General features: G+C 37.6%; 1 protein-coding gene across 1 annotated transcript; it reads right to left on the bottom strand.

Annotated features, from left to right (window-relative positions):
• Positions 1-965: 965 nt before the first annotated feature.
• tbx22 (T-box transcription factor 22) lies at positions 966-6,182 on the bottom strand. The gene is made up of 7 exons (XM_063000948.1): positions 6,094-6,182; positions 5,644-5,745; positions 4,806-4,980; positions 3,281-3,445; positions 2,278-2,342; positions 2,078-2,163; positions 966-1,468 (listed from the first exon to the last, which is right to left on the bottom strand). Exons 1-7 carry the CDS (start codon positions 6,114-6,116, stop codon positions 966-968), a joined length of 1,119 nt encoding a protein of 372 aa, XP_062857018.1. The 5' UTR covers positions 6,117-6,182.
• Positions 6,183-20,748: the final 14,566 nt, after the last annotated feature.

Genomic DNA, 20,748 nt, shown 5'->3' with positions numbered 1-20,748 from the left:
TTTAGATTAAACAGGCTTGGCAGTAATCATGCCTGTATGCGGCTAGTGAACTGGAACCCAACTGTCAATTGAATTTGGTTAACTGGATGATTTAGTAGCTCAGGGGGAAATGGCTTTGTCACATAGAGCCAGGTAGAGCTGAACAGCATTTTACCTTCAATAAAATATTTTTGTGTTTATTTGAGTTCCCTTATGCTGAGGTTTAAAACTGGAAGATCCGTGCAGCCTATTTAAAAAGATTATTTATTTTTAACCTGCCGGTGGTACCATAGATCTTATAAAATTTGTGTTCATTAATTTAGACTTTAGACATTTTTAATTTAACAACTGAAATATTTATTATAAAAATGAAACTGAAATTATGTATGCAGTGTTTTCCTGAGGCCGTAATGCTGTAAAATGTACAGTTTTATTTTAATAAAAATAATACAAATCAGACATTCAGTGTAATATAATATATACATATTTAGAAAAATATACAAATACTCTAAATAGCCAAATTTATGTGGACATCTGTAGTGTAATGATTTCAAATGTTTAACAGGTGTATAAAATCCAGTATATAAAACAATTTCCAACTTTGAGACATCCATTTAAGGAAGTCTCTGTCTGGTATGACTTTACCCTGGTAAAATAAAAAGGTACTCTGGTGGCCTGCGAAGAGCTCTGACCTCAACCCCACTGAACACCTTTGGTATTAATTAAACCCTCCCTTGTGAGCATAAAGTTCTCATCCAGCCTTCGTGTCTGACCTTAGATATGCTCTTTTGTCTGAATGAGCAAAATATTCCTGCAGACAGCGTCCACACTCAGGTGTCCACATACTTTTGTCTATATAGTGTATATTATACCTAATATGTGCACAGAGATGTTAAATGATATTAAAATTGACATAAAAATTATTTCAAGTCCATTTCTTTAAAGATACTATTAAAAATGTATGTGTGGTCCATTTGCAGCTTTGGTCAGAGCCAGTGATTGGCAGCTGAGTGCCAGGCTGTGTGGCACAAAAGACTTTCAGATGATGCCAAGCTCGCACTGTTGACTGGTTTCGACGGGCTAATTGGTAGGCTGTAGCTGTACAGTCCATAAGGTTGCATTAAAGATGATATTGCAGTATTTTGAGGAGTTCCAGATGCTCGCCCAGCCTGCAGGTTCTGGATGGACAGCGGGCAGTGACTGTGCAGGCACGGACCCCGACACCCTCCTGTTTTTTTGCCATGCAGGGGAGACAAGAGGGAAAAGTCCGCCAGATGTCGTAACCCTGAGTAAGTTCTGAGTCTGTCCGGTATGATGCTGGAGAAGGTTCGGTTTGTGAGAGGATGGTTAGAGTGGTTCAGTTTGTAGCACACGGGGACAGTGAGGTTGTGGAGAGTCGTTTCATGGTTGGACAGAGATAAAGGATGGTGAAACGAGGAACCAGAAGGTGGAAGAAGGTTTTTCAAGGGTGAAATGGTTCCACAGCTTTCTAAAGATCCAGCACTGGTACCTGCAGTGAAGATGAAATGACAGTATGTGAGCAATTCTGGTCACTTCAAAAAGTAACTTTAAAAAGTATTTGGACACCCTTCTTAATAATTAAAATGTTTCAGCGACACCTACTGAAGTGTATAAAATGAGTTATATAAAATAAATATGCTTCTAACTTGTGGTAACAGTTTGGGAAAGGCCATTTACTGTACCAGTGTGATGCATAATATTGCATTCCTACAAATAAGGATAAATTGAGTGCTTGTTTTGATGTAAATTTAATATAAATAGGGGCAATTAACTATCTGTACTTAAATTTCAAGACCCTCAACCCCTTCATGTAGGGGCAAATTAGAACAGCCAATCCAATCCAGCCAATCCAGCTGCATGTTTTAGTAGATGGGAGATCATCCATGTACCTTCAGAAAACCACACAGTGATCATGTTGCTGTGTGGCACCCACATTCTGCCTTTTTATTTTTAATGACTTATTTGGTTTTAACTCTTTTTTCACTTTTTAAAAACTGGAACTGATTATATATATTTTTATTTACCACAATACTAATAAAAATACATAAATCTAAATTAAAATGGAATGATTTTGTACCTTGCAGCTCCAAAGAAAAAGGTTTAAAATCAAGGTTGAATGGACTTCGCCAGGGGTATGACTCCAGAATTCCATCCAGTACACCCCTATAAAAACATTATCAAATATCTTTAAATACATTTACATTTTAATTATATTTTATGTATATTAAGTAATGGGATGCAATATAATTATTATAAATCTGCAATTATTTTCATTACCTGTTTCTTCCAGGGTCTCTAAATCCTTTGGCGAAGGGGTTTCGGTCAATTTTCAGTTTTGTTATCTTAAAGACAAAACAAGAAAAAACCACTCAAGTATTAAAGTTCATGAACCTGTAAAAATTCAAAAACCAACAACGACCTTAAATATTACTGAGCGGATGTTGAGCTGCCATGTCAAACTAGACACACTGATAATCAGGGACTTGGAAGACTGTTTTATACAGTGCTCGGAACAGCCTGCTTTTACTGCAGTAAAACTGGGTTCTGGTGACAGAACGTTGGCAGCTCATGTGGTGGCTTCCTGTTTCTGTAAGTACTGAATACTAGTAAATATTTTGACAGGGTTTACTGCTCCTGAGAGGCTAAGAGGTGTGATTTATGCACCCCAATTGAACTAAATGTGTCAATATGATATGCAGTAAATGAAAAAGCAGTAGTTGAAATTTACAGTGCTATTTGTAATATCCACACAAAGTAAAACGAGTCAACAAGAAATTATAGACACACTGTTCCCCCAAAATTAGGCCGTCCCCAAACTGTTACCAAAAAGCATATCATTAATTTTATATAATTTACTTTATATGCTATACTTTCATAAAATATATAGGCACACTTTACAGTCTTACAGTTTTGTAATCATTGTTTTGCCTAATTTTATCTTGTCACAAATAAATAAAAAAATAGAATACAACTGTATTAGAGATATAGGGTTCAAATCTCAATGGTGCTGTCTGCCATGGTTGGGCATCTGCATGGACATGATTGGCTAATGTATGAGAAATTTGAGTGGGGGTGGCCTAAACAGCTTAGCTATTAAAAGGTCTACTTGTCAGTGATTTCAGTACTGGTCCCAAGCCTGGATAAAAATAGAAGGGTTGCTTCAGGAATGAAATCCTGCGTAAAAACCTGCGTAAAAACTGTGGTATGTGCACCAGATCCGCTGTAGAGACCCCAAAAACAATGTAGTGAAGTGAATCCTGTCAATGTGGCTATTCCTCACCTGTTGGTTCTGGTAGGCTGTTACAGTGGTGAACTGGGTCTCAGGAAATGAGAACGTTTGGACTCCTTCAGAGGGAAGCGCACTGATTTGGGACACGTCCTGTCGGGGATCGTGCACCACCACGTGAACGCGCGGCTTGTATTTGTGCATAGACTGCAGGATGATCTAGTAAGAAAAAGAGACACGTTTTAAATTCAAACACTAAAATCATCAGGGATAAAATAAGGTCTGGTGTAACGTGAACAGATGACGCGAACAAAATTGAACACCTTGTGCGTAAATCTGCGCCGATTAATTACGCAAATCCAATTAGTCGCGCAAATCCGATAAATTGTCCAGAAATCTCTGGACAGAGATCAAACCACATGCAGTATTTGTGCAGATTGCAGACTGTTACTTTAACGGTGCAAAACGGAACACAGAAGGTTTCGGTGCGCAAAATGCAAAAAAAATAAAATAAAAAAGGTTTGCAGGATGAACCCGTAGCTGGTTTTCTGTCATAAATCACAAATGCCTCTCAAAAAGGACTTCTCTCTGTTTTCTTTCCAGAGGTTTAAAAACCCCTTAAAGGTTCTATGTCAGAGAGAAGGTTTAGAAAAACAACATTTTAGGAAAGATCCATTTACAGGCTACAAGAAATGTTCAGGGTTTATAAAATCTTACATTTCGATTCTTGTGTGGGAAACTGAGATAGTTGTAATGCAGTTGTAATGCAGATAATTAAATAAATAAACATTAAAATAATTCGTTTTTATTAGTTGCTTTGTTAGGGTCAGGGTCGATGTGAATCGAGTGCCATACAGAAACACTGAACGCATTGCAGAAATGCATCAAGAGTTCATAATAAAAATTGAGAAAAAATCAGTGTGTACCAGATATTCACAAATAAATGATATAAATCGGCTACTTTGTGGTGGAAACAAGTATTGGGTTTTGTTATTGAATCCACTTCCAGCACAAATGTCCACTGTACGTTTACGCAAAAACTGTCTTTTAACTTTGTGCTTATCAGAATAAACAAAAAAGGTTTAAAAAACAAATCAACGTGTGGAAAATATTCACAAATAAATGCTTTAGTACTTTGTTGCAAAGTAGCTGGCATTTACAGACAGAGACTATTATGAATTCATTTTCCTTTTGCAGCATTGTGGTTTCATTTTAGCCAGTTCAGAATCGCAATGTTGGCTGTTCCCATTCAAGTGTATTTATATGTATTTTTATTTGCGTCAGTCATGATTTATTTAAATCATTTAAAAAACCCTGAATATTTTGTTTATATTCATCTTCAAGTACAAAGTTAAAAATCATTGTGAGTGAATTTTAAGTGAATATTTGCAGGGACTGGAGCCCTGTACACTGAATTTCTGCCTTGCGCCCAGTGTTGCCTGGTGAAACCGAACTCGCAGCGACCCTGACCTGGATAAAGTAGCTGATAAAAATCAAATAAATCGTGCGTCCTCTTGCCAAAGCGTCATCTGTTCTATTTGTAATGAGCTGTGTATATTTTCTCAGTGCAGATACTCACATGTCCTTTATCATCCATCTCGTTGTTGGTTAGTTTGACCCGGTCGAAGTTGATCACTTGGCGCATCCAGGTTTCTCCTGAACACGGTGAGTCCGGGTGGATGTACAAGCGCGGTCTGATACAGGACTGATCCGTGTTTCCTGCCACCATCCACTGAGAACTGTGGTACACATACCTGCAAAGAAAAGAAAAACAGAAATTAATAGAATGTTAAAATGTGCTTCGTTACAGCATGTGCAGGGGAAACGCCGCATTTTAACCGGTAACCTTTTTTTATGTTTAATACTGTACTTTAGTACTTTTATTATTTTGATCTAAAGAGTTTAAGCTGTGAAATACCTGACATGTTAAATCAATAATAATTTCGGTGTAATATTAAAAATAACAGACATTATAGCAAAAGTATTTCATTTTTTTATTCGTCCGTATTAATTTTCAAATAAACATTTTTCTATTTAACAGCCTAAAAGGTGTGTAAACTGAAAAAGAGAAAAATGTATTTAATTTACTGATTTTAATGCAATTTTTATTTTTAAATTTGCATCAATAAAAATGAGGGGTTTTTTTATTTTACAATTTACCTTTAATTTTGGGCAGGATCATTAAAGCGGTCTAATTATGTACAGATTCTGAAGGAGAAAACTAACTTTTAAATCTCCTTTAAATTGTTGTTTTTTCTTTATTTTCTAAACAGATGTATGTTGTTTAGGTCTGATACATGTTCTCCTTATTTTATATACTCTAAAAATTCTGGGTTGTTTTTCCTATACCCAAACGCTGGGTTGCCAAATAAACTAGTGTAATAAACTTGATTTAATTACAAATTCATTCATTGTACCTGTATCTCTTTGAATCCACCAGCATGATGTCCATGGCGATGTAGTATTGTTTAAACGGGTCCAGATTTCTTACTTTCACCCGCACTGATGGAAACATCCTCCTGATAAACGATATCAGAAATAGTTCAGCAGGGTTGCATGCGCTTAGAAATATTAGAGTATAAGTGGCAGATCTATGACTGTCTGTTTATTTAGTTTAAAAGCATGCAGGTGAAATACGAATACATTTCTGATTGTGCATAAACTTAACAGGTAAATGTTTTTAAAACATATTCGAATGATTTAACACAAAACACAATGTGACTGTTTTTTCTGCTTGTTAAATTAATTTGAGGTGGAATCACTGTAATCACACTTATGCAATATTTTATAATTAATAATAATAATAATAATAATAATAATAACAATAATAATAATAATAATAATAATAATAATAATAGAATTCCCACCTCCCCGCTTTGGTGATAATCATTTCAGTTCCAATCTCGTGGAATCGGCTCCACAGGTCTGAACCCTGCAGTTCCACCCGGATCTGAGTGTCCGGTTCAGGTTTTTCCTCCTCAGGTTTACTCGGTGTTTCACACTTTTCCTCATTTTGATATTCTGCACAATAATACAATAAGCACAAAAATAAAATAAATAAATAAATGAATTGTAAAAGTAAAGTACCAGTGTGCAAAGTATTATTTAGAGACCAGCGTGTAGCCTGATGTGATCACACTGAAGTTGTAGATGTGTTGTAAAGTTTATAAAGAAAACCCTCCTGGACTAAGTGTATCCAAAACGAATGATAGAAGCTTTCTCGAGAGTACTACATGGTACAGTACATGGTACTCGCCATTACTTCTTTTAAATATTGTGTTTATGATAATTATTCAGACCAAATACTCTTAAATATTATTTAGATGATCAGATTATTGCATAATAGATTCATAGGTTGTTCTACAATACTTAATTCATTGCAACTGAATTACTTGTGTGCTATCGTCACTACAAACTACACAAATGTGCTAAATGTTAAACCTATGTTTTTGGTTCTGATTCGGTTTCTTTTCTTTCAAAAGCAATGAAAAAATATTTTAATAAAAAAGCTCAGGCAGTTTTGTAGTGATATTTAATTTTGCCATTTAGCTAAAAATAAAAAGCACCTTTAGTTAACGAATTCTATTTGGAGTTCTATATAATAAGTTTATGAACCTGCCCCTAAATATCTATTATATAATATCTATACATTACACTTGTTTTCTGATTTGGGGTTTTAAAAGAAATTCTTAAGCCCTGCATTCGCTGTAATAACATTAGAAGGAGTTTGTATTAATAAAATGCATCAGTGTGATTGAAATGCACACAATGTTGCAGAATCTGTAATTATTTAAAGATGAAATACTGATGTGTAAGAAAACTTCATTTATTTTTGATAAACAATAGTTTAACAGGAGTTCAAGATATATTTAGTTTAAATTATTTTGCATGGTTTGTTTGCAAGAATTGGTTTATTGTAAAACTTTGGAGTTAAAATAATGTAAAATGGTTTTATGGTAAAATGGTTTTATGGTAAAATGGTTTTACCGGAATTAAAACCATTTTACATTATTTCAAGGTTCAAAGCTTTATGACAATAAAGCTTTGAACCTTGAAATAATGTAAAATGGTTTTAATTCCGGTTTCATCACAACTGTCTGAGCCATGCTTTTTTCTTTTAAATATTCGAGAGAGGTACTGCAAACCTTGTCACTGCACCACAAACATTGGGTGTTGTTTATAATGAAATGCACAAGTCTTTACTTCAAAGCAAACTTCAAAGAAAATAAGCTTTTCATTCTTCTTTTTATTTATGTAGATGTTTATATAGACTACCTGACATCTTTGTACTTTGGAGTGACAATATCACAAAATTTATTCAGTTTAGATGTATGGCGTATTGTAGAACATCTAGTATAAAATATGAAACAATATGTTAATCTAAATAATATTTAAGAGTGTTAGGTCTAAATAATTATCATTAACACAATAGTTAAAGAGAATAAGGGCGAGAATAAAGGCCTGACAAGGCAGAAAAGCAAACTATGAACTATGCACAGAGTGCAGCTGAGTGAATTCGCGCAAAAAAGCTAATAAAAGCCCCCAAAACTCACCGTGATCCTCTTCTTCACCCACCACAGTACCGGTCGGTGTCTCTGAGTCTCCGTCACTTATAGGACCTGTCTCCATCTTCTCCATCTTCTCGTCCTTTATGTTTTCCATTTTCATCCTTTTGCAGCTTTTCCCCACTAAAGCCTCCACCGAGAACGCATGAGCTCTCCGGCTCAGACCCTGCGTACGCGGACACGGAGCAGAGATCCTCTCCCCGGCCTCACTCTCACCCTGCATGGCTGTCCCAAAACTTCTGCACCTTAATCACCCGGTTTATAGTCCTTTACAGTTCAGTAGAGCCTCCGAGTTAAAATCACCTTCAGAAGAACATCTTCCACTGTCAGTGCCCTCAGTCCACTCCACTGCACACGCACAACCTCAGCTCTCCACCCACTTCCACTCACAACCCAAACTGAGAGAACCAATCAGAACTCAGAGGAACCCAAACTTCTCAAACTGCACCCCACCATCATACATTTCTGCATGCACTGAGCTGGGTGTAATTTATGAAGCGAAGAAAATCTCTTCCGGACTCATAATTTATATCCACAAAAGCATGAACAAGATTTATTACATGCAGCGTGTAATAGCTCCATCATTTAAACACCATTTTAAATTAAATAAATCCGTTTTGTAGGAAATAATAAAATAAATTCTTTATACAAACTCAGCCGCGCCATCGTTTTATACAAAAGGAAATGCAAAAGTTTGGACACCCCGGTCAGTTTCTTTGTTCTTTTACTGTTTTAAGTGAGAATAAATGAAAACAGAGAACAAAATTCTGCACATTTTACAACAGTTACTATTTAATTGCTAAAAACTAACACACTGAGGAGAAATGTGGCAGATGCACAGGTAAAGTTTGTTTCATATATAAAGGATGCGTAAAGATCAGCGAAAGATCAAATTTGACCAGGGTGTCCAAACTCCTGCATGAGTCCCTATACGTCTCCAAAAAGTGTTACATTTAATAGATTGCCCAAATTTAATAGTTTAATAAGTGTAATAATTTTTAATAGTTTCAACAGCCTAAGACAAGCTTAGAATATAATAAAGAAAAACAGCTATAGGAAAATACTTTTAACTTACAAGTAAACAAATTTTTGCAAGATTCTAATATCAGATAATTTATTTATAAGCATGTATTTAATTTAAAAGATAAATTACAAGTTATAGTTCAATTTGGAATAACAAAAATACAAACATGTTTTATCACATTTATTCATAAGTGATCAAATAAACATGAATAATTTATGTTATACAATTCTGATAAACAAAAATAAAACTAGCACCAAAAGTCAGAGTTTTAACGTGATCTATTGAAAACTAAATCAGCTGAACCAGAGCCGAACTGGAGATTCGTTTAGTTCCTAAAGTTACAAATGCTTAAAAACACACACCACGTAAAAACAAACGTACCACGTACTTCTTTATTTTAAGACCTTTTATTATTATTATTTACGTGAGTGAGAATTCTGAGCAAAATAATATTTGTGAGTGGGTTATGTTTATTTCTTTAATTTTCGATGTATTAATGTATTTTTGATACAAATGAGTAGCACACCTCAGTCTTTCTAAAATAAAACTAGTTTAATTTTTTTTATAATTCTTATACTTCTATGTCTTAAATTATTATTATTATTATTATTATTATTATTATTATTATTATTATTATTATTATTATTATTGTAGTAGTATCGTTTGTGTTATATGAATCATGAACGTTATGGCAGATGCAGTTTAATGCAGTTATTTCAGCACAGGCTTTTCAGCACAGATTACTTGAAAGGTTGAACGGTCTGATATCCACCATCATATTGATATAAATATTGTACCATAGTAATCAGATTTTTTGGAAAGGAAGTAAAAAAGTTTGCGTTTTCTTAACCGTTTCCAGGTGGAAGCTCGCTGTCTGTGTGAAGCTCAGAGTTTCTGGTTAAAGCTGACATTTCCTCTTACAATTAGTGCTGCTTTTGGTTTAATCAGAGCTTAACATGAATTTCCTGTAACGCTGAAACGATGGAGCTGGATTTGGAGATGTGAGATGTGAGAGCGGCTGTAATGACAGATCTGAATTATTCAATTAGTGCGTGACGGGGAACTGATCCGGTGTTTATATCATCAATAATATTAAAGTTAAGGTGTTTAGATCAGACAGCTGTGTGAGATGAGAAATAAAAATACATCTCTACTGGGCATTACATTCTGTTCATATACATACATACATACATACATATATACATTTATAGTTACTTTGAACTGCTTAATAAAACAAATCAATGTATCCCCCAAATTTTACATTTATTTAACAATAACATATTATTTCCATATTTTGAGTTACAAAACTAAAACCTGACAGGTTGGAATGAATAAACTCTAATTGTAAGACAGCACAGTGGCACAGCTCTCTTCAGCCTTTCTAAACATTTGTTGGCAACAATAAATTACCCATATGTAGGAGTATATAAGTGAATGAGTGTGTGATATCCTACTGGCACCAGATAATGACACTATATATATACAATAAATAAACCAAATACACTGTCCAGATTTGGTGTTCTTCCTTAACTGAGTGATTGCCATGTTTAAAATCCTTCCTTTTTTCATTTTAATTAACCGCTGGTCAGGGTCATGGTGTTTATGGACCACAAGAAAATATTATGCACAAGGCAGAACTAGACCCTGGACATGGTGTAATTTCATTGCAGAGCACATTCACTATGTCTTCAGTAACTTACACCTCTAGGCCAGTTTAGAGCAGACAGTCCACGGTCTGCCTGCTTTGGGGAGGTCCACACACACAGGTGAGGTCTAACACAGGATACATTTTGCTGTGTGGCACCCACTCACCAGCTGATGCCCTGATGCCCACGTTTAAATCTACATCTTTGCTTTTAAGATTTACAGACATTCTGCTGTTTAGTGTCCTGCTTTCCTCCGACTTCATCCAGAGACTTCTCAACTCAGAGTTTAACGTCAACAATTCCTTCTCTCCAATGGGTGCTGCGTGTAGATTTTCACTTCTCCCCAAACCATGTGTGATGTTATGTTTATTACTGGATGTAATTAAATTAAATCAGTCGACGGGTCATTACAATAGTTACGCCACTCAGACATATTGCATTTAAAAGGGTGGGACAGTCCAAGTTTCTTGTTCACACAAACCGGATAAAACTGACCTAAACAAAACTTTCAATCAAATTAGAAACTTGTGCTGGCTTAGGAGCTGAAGCTCTGGAGCTCAGGCCAGAAGAGCTCGTGTTCACTCTCAAATTAAAACATTCTTCAGATGGTTAACAGGTTCAGTACAATAACTTCAGCACTACTTCTTCTAACCATCTAAAGGATATAAAAAACGTTTTACATATTCTGTGTGGACCACTTTGACCCCTAGTGAATGTGCCGATCCCCGCTCTGATTGAGGAGAACGAAGCTTACCCATGCCCCCTCCGACACGTGGGCAGCAGCTGTATGCATTTTGTCACCTACACTTTGACGAGTGCAATGCAGATCAGCACTGTGTACGGAGAGACACACCCTGACAGCACTCTTTTTCCGTCTCTGTACAGGCACCATCAATCAGCCAGCAGAGGTCGTAATTGCATTAGTTATGAGAGAGACCCTATCCGGCTATATCCCACCCCTATCTGAACAACAGGCCAATCGTTGTTCTTGTGGCTGCTCAGCCCAGCCGACAGGCAGAGCTGAATTCAACTATTATTTTATTATTTTAAATTACACTATATGGCGTATAGAATGTGGACACCTGAGCATGAGCTTGTTGGACATCCCATTTGAAAACCATGGGCATATGAATTCAAATTCTTTTGTCTGTAATTTGTGCCCAGTTTGTCAAAAGGGAATTCATGAGGTCAGGCACTTATGCTGGATGAGAAGATCTGGCTTGTAATTGATGTTTCAATTCATCCCAAAGGTGTTCAGTGATGTAAAACCCTGCCTCATAGATCTTTCTTCATGCACAGGTCAACAAGGGAACCTTCTGCAAATTGTTGTCATAAAGTTAGAAGCATATAATTAATTTGATATAATTGATTTTATACACCTATAAGCAGTGTGTGTGGCTAAAACACCTGAACGCACTATTTAGGACAGGTGTTAACATTCTTGAAGTGTGTATAGACTTTTGACATTACCTGCAACACACAACATTGAAAATTCAATTAATTAAATGTAAAAAAAACAAGTGTATTGTTGTTGTGCAGCTGTTTTCACTAACCCGCCATCTGTATCATGATGAAGTGTATACCTGACTGAATTTCCAAACCTCGATGGAAACTTGGCCGTGGTGGGCATCTCTGTGTTAAGTTACATACACGCTGAGGTGCGGCCACCGGTACAATCAGCCGTCGAGGGCAAAGTAAACATTTAAGTGAAATGCACCACGAATGACTGATTGCTAGTGAAACGATAGGCATCATATAAAATTTAGCTAGCTGTGTTTAGAAAGCTCGATAAACACATCCTGCCCACTGCGTAATAAGGTTCCCCGGGCACAATCTGAGCTCCACGTGATCTGCAGTGGATTTTCTATCCACTGCTGAAGCTTTCAGGACCATTAAACTGTCGCTGCCTTATAGAAGTCGAAGCCTTGGTTACACAGATCCGTTAATTAGCTCTCCGCACGTTATTGGAACTAATTGCCTTTTTATTGATGGCTATGCCCCCATGTAAGTTGATGTCTGGTTAACTGACTGGCAGGAAATCAGAGCTTCTGCATGCAGTCTTTCTCTGTAAACACTGGCCGGCTGAGCCAAGCGTAAGCGTGGTGCACTAACCAGGAGGTAATTGTAGACAGCCGCCAGCCGAACACGCCACTAATTGGGAAAGACTTCTGCCTTACTGGTTTATTTTAGGGCTTTAAACAGACACAGAGCAGAATACAACGGCTTTTGTAGTCACTTCGGACTCACAGGCTGGTGATAACCATGACCCAGGTCCATCTTACCTGGCAGAAATGAGCTAAAGGTGCCAGAAAGTACATCCTGGCATATATTACTTATTTCCTCTACAGCTGTCTACTGGTTACTTCAGGTGTCATAGTTAATTCACCTCAAGCCCTGACTGGCATGGTAAATATTAGCATGGCACAGCCTATCAGAAGCTGTGTGTGTTTCCTGTGTATGTTTTCTTTCTAAATGTTCAGCGGTGAGAGCGGGCATTCTTGCAGTTAGTCACCACTGGCTGACTTGCATTATGTCTTCTTGAGCTTCTCGGTATTTGACGTCTGAGCTGGCACCAACTCCACAACATCCATCTGATTTCAATAACGCTAACAGGCGCAGGTTTTAAATTACCTCTATTTATTCTCAGTTTCTTATGGTTGACAGCAGATGAAAAGAAAAGATATTTGAACTACATGGTAAACTTCAATTTCTTTCCTTCAATGCGGTATATTTTACTGAAAATGAAAAAAATGAAGTTTAAAGAGTTTGTTATTGGGTGATACCAATCATTGATAGAAATCATTGTAGTTTGTATTACTTTGTACTTATCCAAGTTTTGTCCTCACCAGTGTAGCACAGTGGCACAGTTAGTATAGTGGGTGTCACAGCGGCACTGTGTTTGAGGGGTCCTGAGTTTTCACTAAACTGCCCTGTCCAATCTGAGCGTGCTTCCACCAAGTGTTTCTGGGTAGCCCTGAACCAATCGCATCCACACAGTGGAGTGTTTAGTGTGAGTAAATAAATGAATGTCTGCTCTACATGGCCAAAAGCAGAAGTGTAAAGCAGGCGCCCAGAGAAGTGAATCTCTGTGGTGCTATTGGCCGGTCAGGATTGACTAATACCTGAAGAGGGGGATGGCCGAAACAGCCAAGCCATTGGGAGGTGCACTTACATTTTACATTTTCGGCATTTAGCAGACACTTTTATCCAAAACGACTTACTGTGACAGTATATTGTCCAAGCAATTGAGGGGTAAGGGCCTTGCTCAAGGGTCCAACAGTGGCAACCTGGCAGTGGTAGGTCTTGAACCAGCGACCTTTTGATTACTAGTCCAGAACCTTAACCGTTAGGCTACAACTGCCCCTACACTGTCAATATACACACACACTCACTAACTTGAGGGTCTAACCATTCCAACAATATGTCAGCAAAGTATTTACACCAGTCAGATGCAGATACATTTCACATTAGCAGAATGTAAACAAACAAGCTGCTCTTCCAGTTTTAAAATGTGTGCTTACATGAGCGTACAGTATTTATGTTTACATTTTCAGCATTTAGCAGACGCTTTTATCCAAAGCGTCTGACAGTTGTGACAGTATACAATCTAAGCAATTAAGGGTTAAGGGCCTTGCTCAGGGGCCCAACAGTGGCAACGTGGCAGTGGTGTGGCTTGAACCAGCAACCTTCTAGCTACTGGTCAATTACCTTAACCACTAGGCTACAACTGCAACAGTAAAATCTTCAGGTTAAATGAAATGTGAAGGACAGTGGAGAGTAGATCAGAGTAAGATCTGATTTATTGGATGATTTTGTATAATAGATTTTATTTATGTAAATTTTGGGTCGGTGTTTGAAATGTGTGTCATCAAGATCAAATAGAATTAAGCAATAAACTCCAAATTGTACAGGGAATTAGACCTCTGGTATCACATTCTGTCAAATAAAACTCATAAAAAGTTGTATTATGTATGTGGTTCTTTATTTATTTAATAAAACACTGTAGACTTTTTAAATATCTAAATGATTCTTATTGTAATTTTGGGGGAAAAGCTTCTCAAAATATTCTATTATAAAGTCTCAGATTTGTCTAATTAAAAAGCATTTATGTAATTGATTGTGAGGAACGTAAGGGGTTAACCTGGTGGAACCGTGTAGAGGTTGAGAAGTAGGTCGATGAACGAAGGATGAAGTAATAAGAAGCAAGCTCAGTATGGAACATTTGCAATTAAGGGGGGACAAATTTATATGATCTGGATGATGGCATACCTCCACCCTGAGAATCTGTACTGAAGGCCACATCTGTTCTTCATCAGAGCGAAGTCCTCTCCGAAACCTTGTTATCGAGGCATTAACCGCCTCTTTTATGGCACCAAAGTGGGCAACGAAATGGTAATTAAAATGTCTTTGCTCATTTAAGCGGCCACCTCGGAGTAAAGGATTGCAGCTCTGCCTGGGATTTAATTGAGCGTAGCATCCAGCTCGAGCTCATGCACAATTGCGTACGCTTCTCTGATTGTTTGTTGAGTTTTGATCCAAAGTGCTTCTTTGCTTATGCTCCATTTATATTTACTGTCCACCATATTAGCACATTCCATCTCTGCGATGTAAAAACCTGCCGGGCATCAAAACAGATTAACACAGCGTTGTGCATAACTAGCTCGATGCTAAATGTGCCATGCTATCATAAATAGAGAGATGCATGCTAATTTAGCTTTCGATCACGCAACTTTGAACTCTTCCCATCACGTTAATGTGTAAAGCTGAAGGAAATTCGCCTACGGTTATCGAAAGTCATTTATCTGCTAACTCACCCAGAACAATAATGTGCACCTCGGCTCTGAAGTAACTCCAATCTGCGCCGGGTTACACGATTAATCAATCATCTCACTTTGCAGGAATGAAAGCTGTGTGTGGCGTAGCAAAATAAATCAGCCGGAGTTATAAATCAAAATAATTTAGCTTAATATTTTTCACTTTATGTGCACACTGGGAAAAGCTGAGCATGGAGCTGAAGACTAATGTTTAAATACATTTGTAACATGGAGCATGTACACTGATCAGCCATAACATTAAAACCACCTCATTGTTTCTACACTCACTGTCCATTTTATCAGCTCACTTACCATAGAGAAGCACTTTGTAGTTCTATTACTAACTGTAGTCTATCTGTTTCTCTGCATACTTATTTTAACCTGCTGTCACCCTGTTCTTCAATGGTCAGGACCCCCACAGGACCACCAAAACATTTGGCATGAATTGGCATTTTTTTTGCAATAGGATGTCCAGCTGTTTTGATCAGGTGTCCTCAAACTCTTGACCATATAGTGTACATTAGATGCAGGGCAAGAATACACCCCAAACCAATCACAGAGCATAATTCACTTACCTCTTCACTTAATCACTTTAAAGTGGTGTTTAGAGCAGCCAACTGCTAAATGTTTATTGCGTTTAAAGTGGATTTTGTAACTTAAGATGTGTCACAGAACCACTGAGACCTTTTAATGACCTGGTGTTGAGGTGGGGCACATTGAAGCAGCTCCAAGCAGTCCAAGCCTGTGGCTCTTAGAATACAATGCATCATGCCATGGCATCCATTATTTCCTGCCTTATTCAGCTCGGCTTCTGGCAGCCGTCTGGGCACTTAACAGCTGTGCCAGGCAGCGACTGCCAGGAAGCCACTTCTCACCACACATTTGGTGTGAATTATAACCAAGGTCTATAGCTTCTGCTCCAAGGTCTCTTTCTGTTCTGTCAGGCGTGTCCACAGTCCAAAATTGGACAGCTTATTCACTTCCACATTCATGTGTAAAAAGATCTCTGGTACAAACTGGTATAAACTAAAATGTTGTCTATACAGAACCAGAACCAGCATATCCCTACCACCAGCATGTCAGTCTTTTATACTTAATTTTAAATCTTATAATAATCTTTATCTTTTTAAAAGAAAATCTTTCAGTTTTTGTTTATTTACTGTGACCACTTCATCCTGGTCAAGGCTGCGGAAGGTCCCTGGAAACACTGGACCCAAGACAAAACCTTATTTTTTGCCAGTTAAATGGGCAGAACAGAATTTTTACCAAAATTTTTGTAAAACATTTAATTCTGGTTTTCAGCCCAAATCTGATTTTGTTTTAGATTTTTGATACTTATCTCATATCAGACAATCGACTTAAGATTAATCTTTAGCACTTCAGTTCAAATAATTTTACCCGTTCTAATACAACAAATCACACAGATGAGGCATAACATTATGACCACCTTCCTAATATTGTGTTGGTTCCCTTTTTGCTGCCAAAACAGCCCAGCAACTGTGATGCCCTGTGTATTTTGACACCTTTCTATCAGAACCAGCATTAACTTCTTCAGCAGCTACAGTAGCTTGTCTGTTGGATCAGACGACACGGACCAGCCTTCGCTCCCAACGTAATTCAATGAGCCTTGGCCGCCCATGACCCTGTTGCCGGTTTACTTCCTTGGACCACTCTTGATAGATACTGACCACTGCAGACCGGGAACACCCCACAAGAGCTGCAGTTTTGGAGATGCTCTGACCCGGTCATCTAGCCATCACAATTTGGCCCTCTCAAATCCTCATGCTCACCCATTTTCCTGCTTCTAACCCATCAACTTTAAGGATCAAATGTTCACTTGCTGGCTAAGATATCCCACCCACTAACAGGTGCCGTGATGAAGATAATCAGTTTTATTCACTTCACCTGTCAGTGGTCATAATGTTATGCCTGATCAGTGTACTGTATATCTGGCTTACAAATACAATCATTCAAAAATAGAATCATAAAGCTACATGTCCAACATATATCTGTTAAAACACATTTGGTAAATGTTTGGGCAAAGAGCCTCAATGAAAAAAAGGTGTAAATAAATGCCAATGTATTTAATGTACTATTTTCTATTTTCATAATTTTAATTATTGTTCTCAAAATAAATTGATTTTTTTTTTAAAAGCTATATTAATATTGTAATTTCATATAAAACCTTTTTTTCTTGGAAGTGTTTTAAATATGCAGTATTTTACCCTAAACTCGTGTTGGTGCTGTTAGACTAGAATCAGACCAAATGCAAACACATGAAAACAAAGGCTGGCACCTACTCAAAACTGGCCACTTTAAAGAAAAATATTTAAGTTTCGATTTTGAGAATAAAGTCGAAATGATTTTGAGATTAGTATTATGGCCATAACGACCTCCTTGTGTTAAAATGAGGGATGTTCATGATTTGGTAAAGCTATACTTTCGTATTGGTTTCACAAATAAAGAAACCATCTATCTCCTGCACATCAGCACCAGTTTGTTATTAGCATAAGGACGCTGAAACGGCTTTGCAATAAACTGTGTTTAATCAGAAGAACGTGTGCCACTCGGCGTCTGCGTCGTCGCCGGTACTTCAACCGAGGCTTATGGACTCGTATGATAAACTAAAGCCTTATGGCATCGCTATAAATGGTTGCATTGACAGATTTAGTCATGTGGATGGAAGTGTACAATACAAACAGCCACCCAAAAATAATCGTGGGTTATTGGATAACCACAAGAACACTCATTCTAAGTTGCCCTCAGCGCTTGCGTGCCGATCCAGGTACTGAGACCCGTGCTTCTCTAAACTGACAAACCTACGACGGTTGCACACTCTTTCGCCATAATATTTCGACTTTAATCTCGAAATAATTTCAACTTTATTTTCATAATCACTTTGACTTTATTCTCAAAATCAAAACTTAAAACTTAAAACATATTTTTTACAGTGGCCCTTGTACAAAACTGATTTCTCACATTTCCATGTCAAAATATGTTGTGTCAAAACATAATGCACGAGTAAGCTTCATTCTAACCACTGCAGCACGAGTGTTCTGTAGATGCTAATCATATTTTTTGTTTAGAGAGAGTGAGTGTGTTTATCTCCGGTCAGTCATGACTGGGAGTGTAATGAAAAACATTCAGAGCTCATTTAGCACTAAAACATGTTTATGACAACTTGTCAACTGTACATTCAATTTGACAAGAAAATTGTCATGTAAACTGATTTGTTGATGAGTCTAACGGCCTTGTGAGTACTGATGTTTACAACCCTTAGTGGAACAAAAAAACATATGTGTGCTCGCACTGGCCTTCTGTTGCCATTTGCAATTATGTACTTGCGTTGCGTTTATTCTTAAAGTCTTACCAACTTTTTTGTTTTAATTATATGCTTCATGTTTTTAAATAATAATGACTAAATATTGGCTTGACATAAAGAGACCAGCTCTTGATTATTTTAATATGACAAACATCAGCCCATGAGGTTATACACCCCCACTTTGGTTATGTGAAGTTTACTCGCTTTTCTGCAATGATTAACAGCAATCAGCAGATGGCTAAATACTCCTCACTATCTTACCTCCCATCGATTCCTCACGTGAAAAGCCCAGTGAGCGCGCGGTTAAAGACTGCGGTCGGAGAAACTAAAACAAGCCTAAATTGATAATGAATTTCAGACTGGCCGTGGAGACCATCAGCAAGCCATCCTGAGAGGAAATGGCTATTACGTGGTTGTTAGATCCAAACCTCCAGCTTAAGCTAAACATACACACAGGCTGAATGTTCCTGTTATTCGAGATGACTGCTTTCAGACCTTTCTAAACTATCTCAGCACTGAATATGTTTGTGCAGGTTTAATAATGATAGAAACACTGATCAACAAATACAAAACAAACACCAAACCCAAAACATTTTTAATTTCTCTGTTTGCACAAATGTTTGGCCAGAGAAACATGACAGATTCCTACACAAAGCATAGTAGTAGCACAATGCTGTGTTAATAGAACATACACCGATCAGCCATAACATTAAAACCACCTTCTTGTTTCTACATTCACTGTCCATTTTATCAGCTCCACTTACCATATAGAAGCCCTTTGTAGTTCTACAATTACTGACTGTAGTTCATCTGTTTCTCTGCATGCTTTGTTAGCCCCCTTTCATGCTGTTCTTCAATGGTCAGGACCCCCACAGGACCACCACAGAGTAGGTATTATTTGGGTGGTGGATCATTCTCAGCACTGCAGTGACACTGACATGGTGGTGGTGTGTTAGTGTGTGTTGTGCTGGTATGAGTGGATCAGACACAGCAGCGCTGCTGGAGTTTTTAAACAACTCACTGTCACTGCTGGACTGAGAATAGTCCACCAACCAAAAATATCCAGCCAACAGTGCCCCGTGGGCAGCGTCCTGTGACCACTGATGAAGGTCTAGAAGATGACCGACTCAAACAGCAGCAATAGATGAGAGATTGTCTCTGACTTTACATCTACAAGGTGGACCAACTAGGTAGGAGTGTCTAATAGAGTGGACAGTGAGTGGACACGGTATTTAAAAAACTCCATCAGCGCTGCTGTGTCTGATCCACTCATACCAGCACAACACACACTAACACACCACCACCATGTCAGTGTCACTGCAGTGCTGAGAATGACCCACCACCTAAATAATACCTGCTCTGTGGTGGCCCTGTAGGGGTCCTGACCATTGAAGAACAGGGTGAAAGCAGGCTAAAAAAGTATGTAGAGAAATAGATGGACTACAGTCAGTAATTGTAAAACTACAAAGTGCTTCTATATGCTAAGTGAAGCTGATAAAATGGACAGTGAGTGTAGAAACGAGGAGGTGGTTTTAATGTTATGGCTGATCGGTGTATATTCTAAGTGGGCTCTTTTGTTGTGTCATTGAGGTAAAACTTGCGCTCTTTTTCCACAAAGAGAAACTAAATCAATACTGGTTTGGTTTGTCTGTGCCATAAAATGATTGAAGGTTTTTTAAGAAGTGAAATGTCAGCACATGATGTGAAATAAAACAGAACAATGTTCCTTACTCAGTGGTCAGGACTCTAGGCTATTTGTCTGATGGTAAACGGTTTAAATCATCAAATCCTGGTCTCACCAAACTGCCACTGTTATATATGAAAGCAAGGGTCAGAAATCATGCACACTGGCAGTCAGACTGCTCTGAATGGGCAGTGTATGTGGAGCAGGGTTTTCTTAAAATATAATTATGGTTTGGTTATGTGTAAATCCCTATGAATCTCTTTGAGTATGTGACCCTTGTTATATTTACTCCAGTGTTGAGCAGTCCAAGACCACAAAATGTAAGTGATCGACAATACAGTGGTACCTTGTAACTCAACGTGTCCTAAACTTAAAATCTTTGAAACTCAAAAACCCTTCGTCAAGAAAATTGTACCCTTAAACTCAACATTTCCTTTAAACTCAACGTGTGTTCAACTGCGGCTTTG

Source organism: Trichomycterus rosablanca, chromosome 8, assembly GCF_030014385.1.
Source record: "Trichomycterus rosablanca isolate fTriRos1 chromosome 8, fTriRos1.hap1, whole genome shotgun sequence".
NCBI classification, from domain to species: domain Eukaryota; kingdom Metazoa; phylum Chordata; class Actinopteri; order Siluriformes; family Trichomycteridae; genus Trichomycterus; species Trichomycterus rosablanca.
Note: the sequence above shows the minus strand (reverse complement) of the source record. Positions and strands in the feature narration are given on the sequence as shown.

Bases quoted from the DNA above. Each gene is read 5' to 3' on its own strand.
- tbx22 (XM_063000948.1), bottom strand. From the start codon at position 6,116: ATGATTATCACCAAAGCGGGGAG. The intron at 5,746-6,093 runs GTGGGAATTCTA...ATCGTTTATCAG, and splicing joins ATTATCACCAAAGCGGGGAG to GAGGATGTTTCCATCAGTGC. The intron at 2,343-3,280 runs GTGAGGAATAGC...TTTGTCTTTAAG, and splicing joins CAGCCTACCAGAACCAACAG to ATAACAAAACTGAAAATTGA.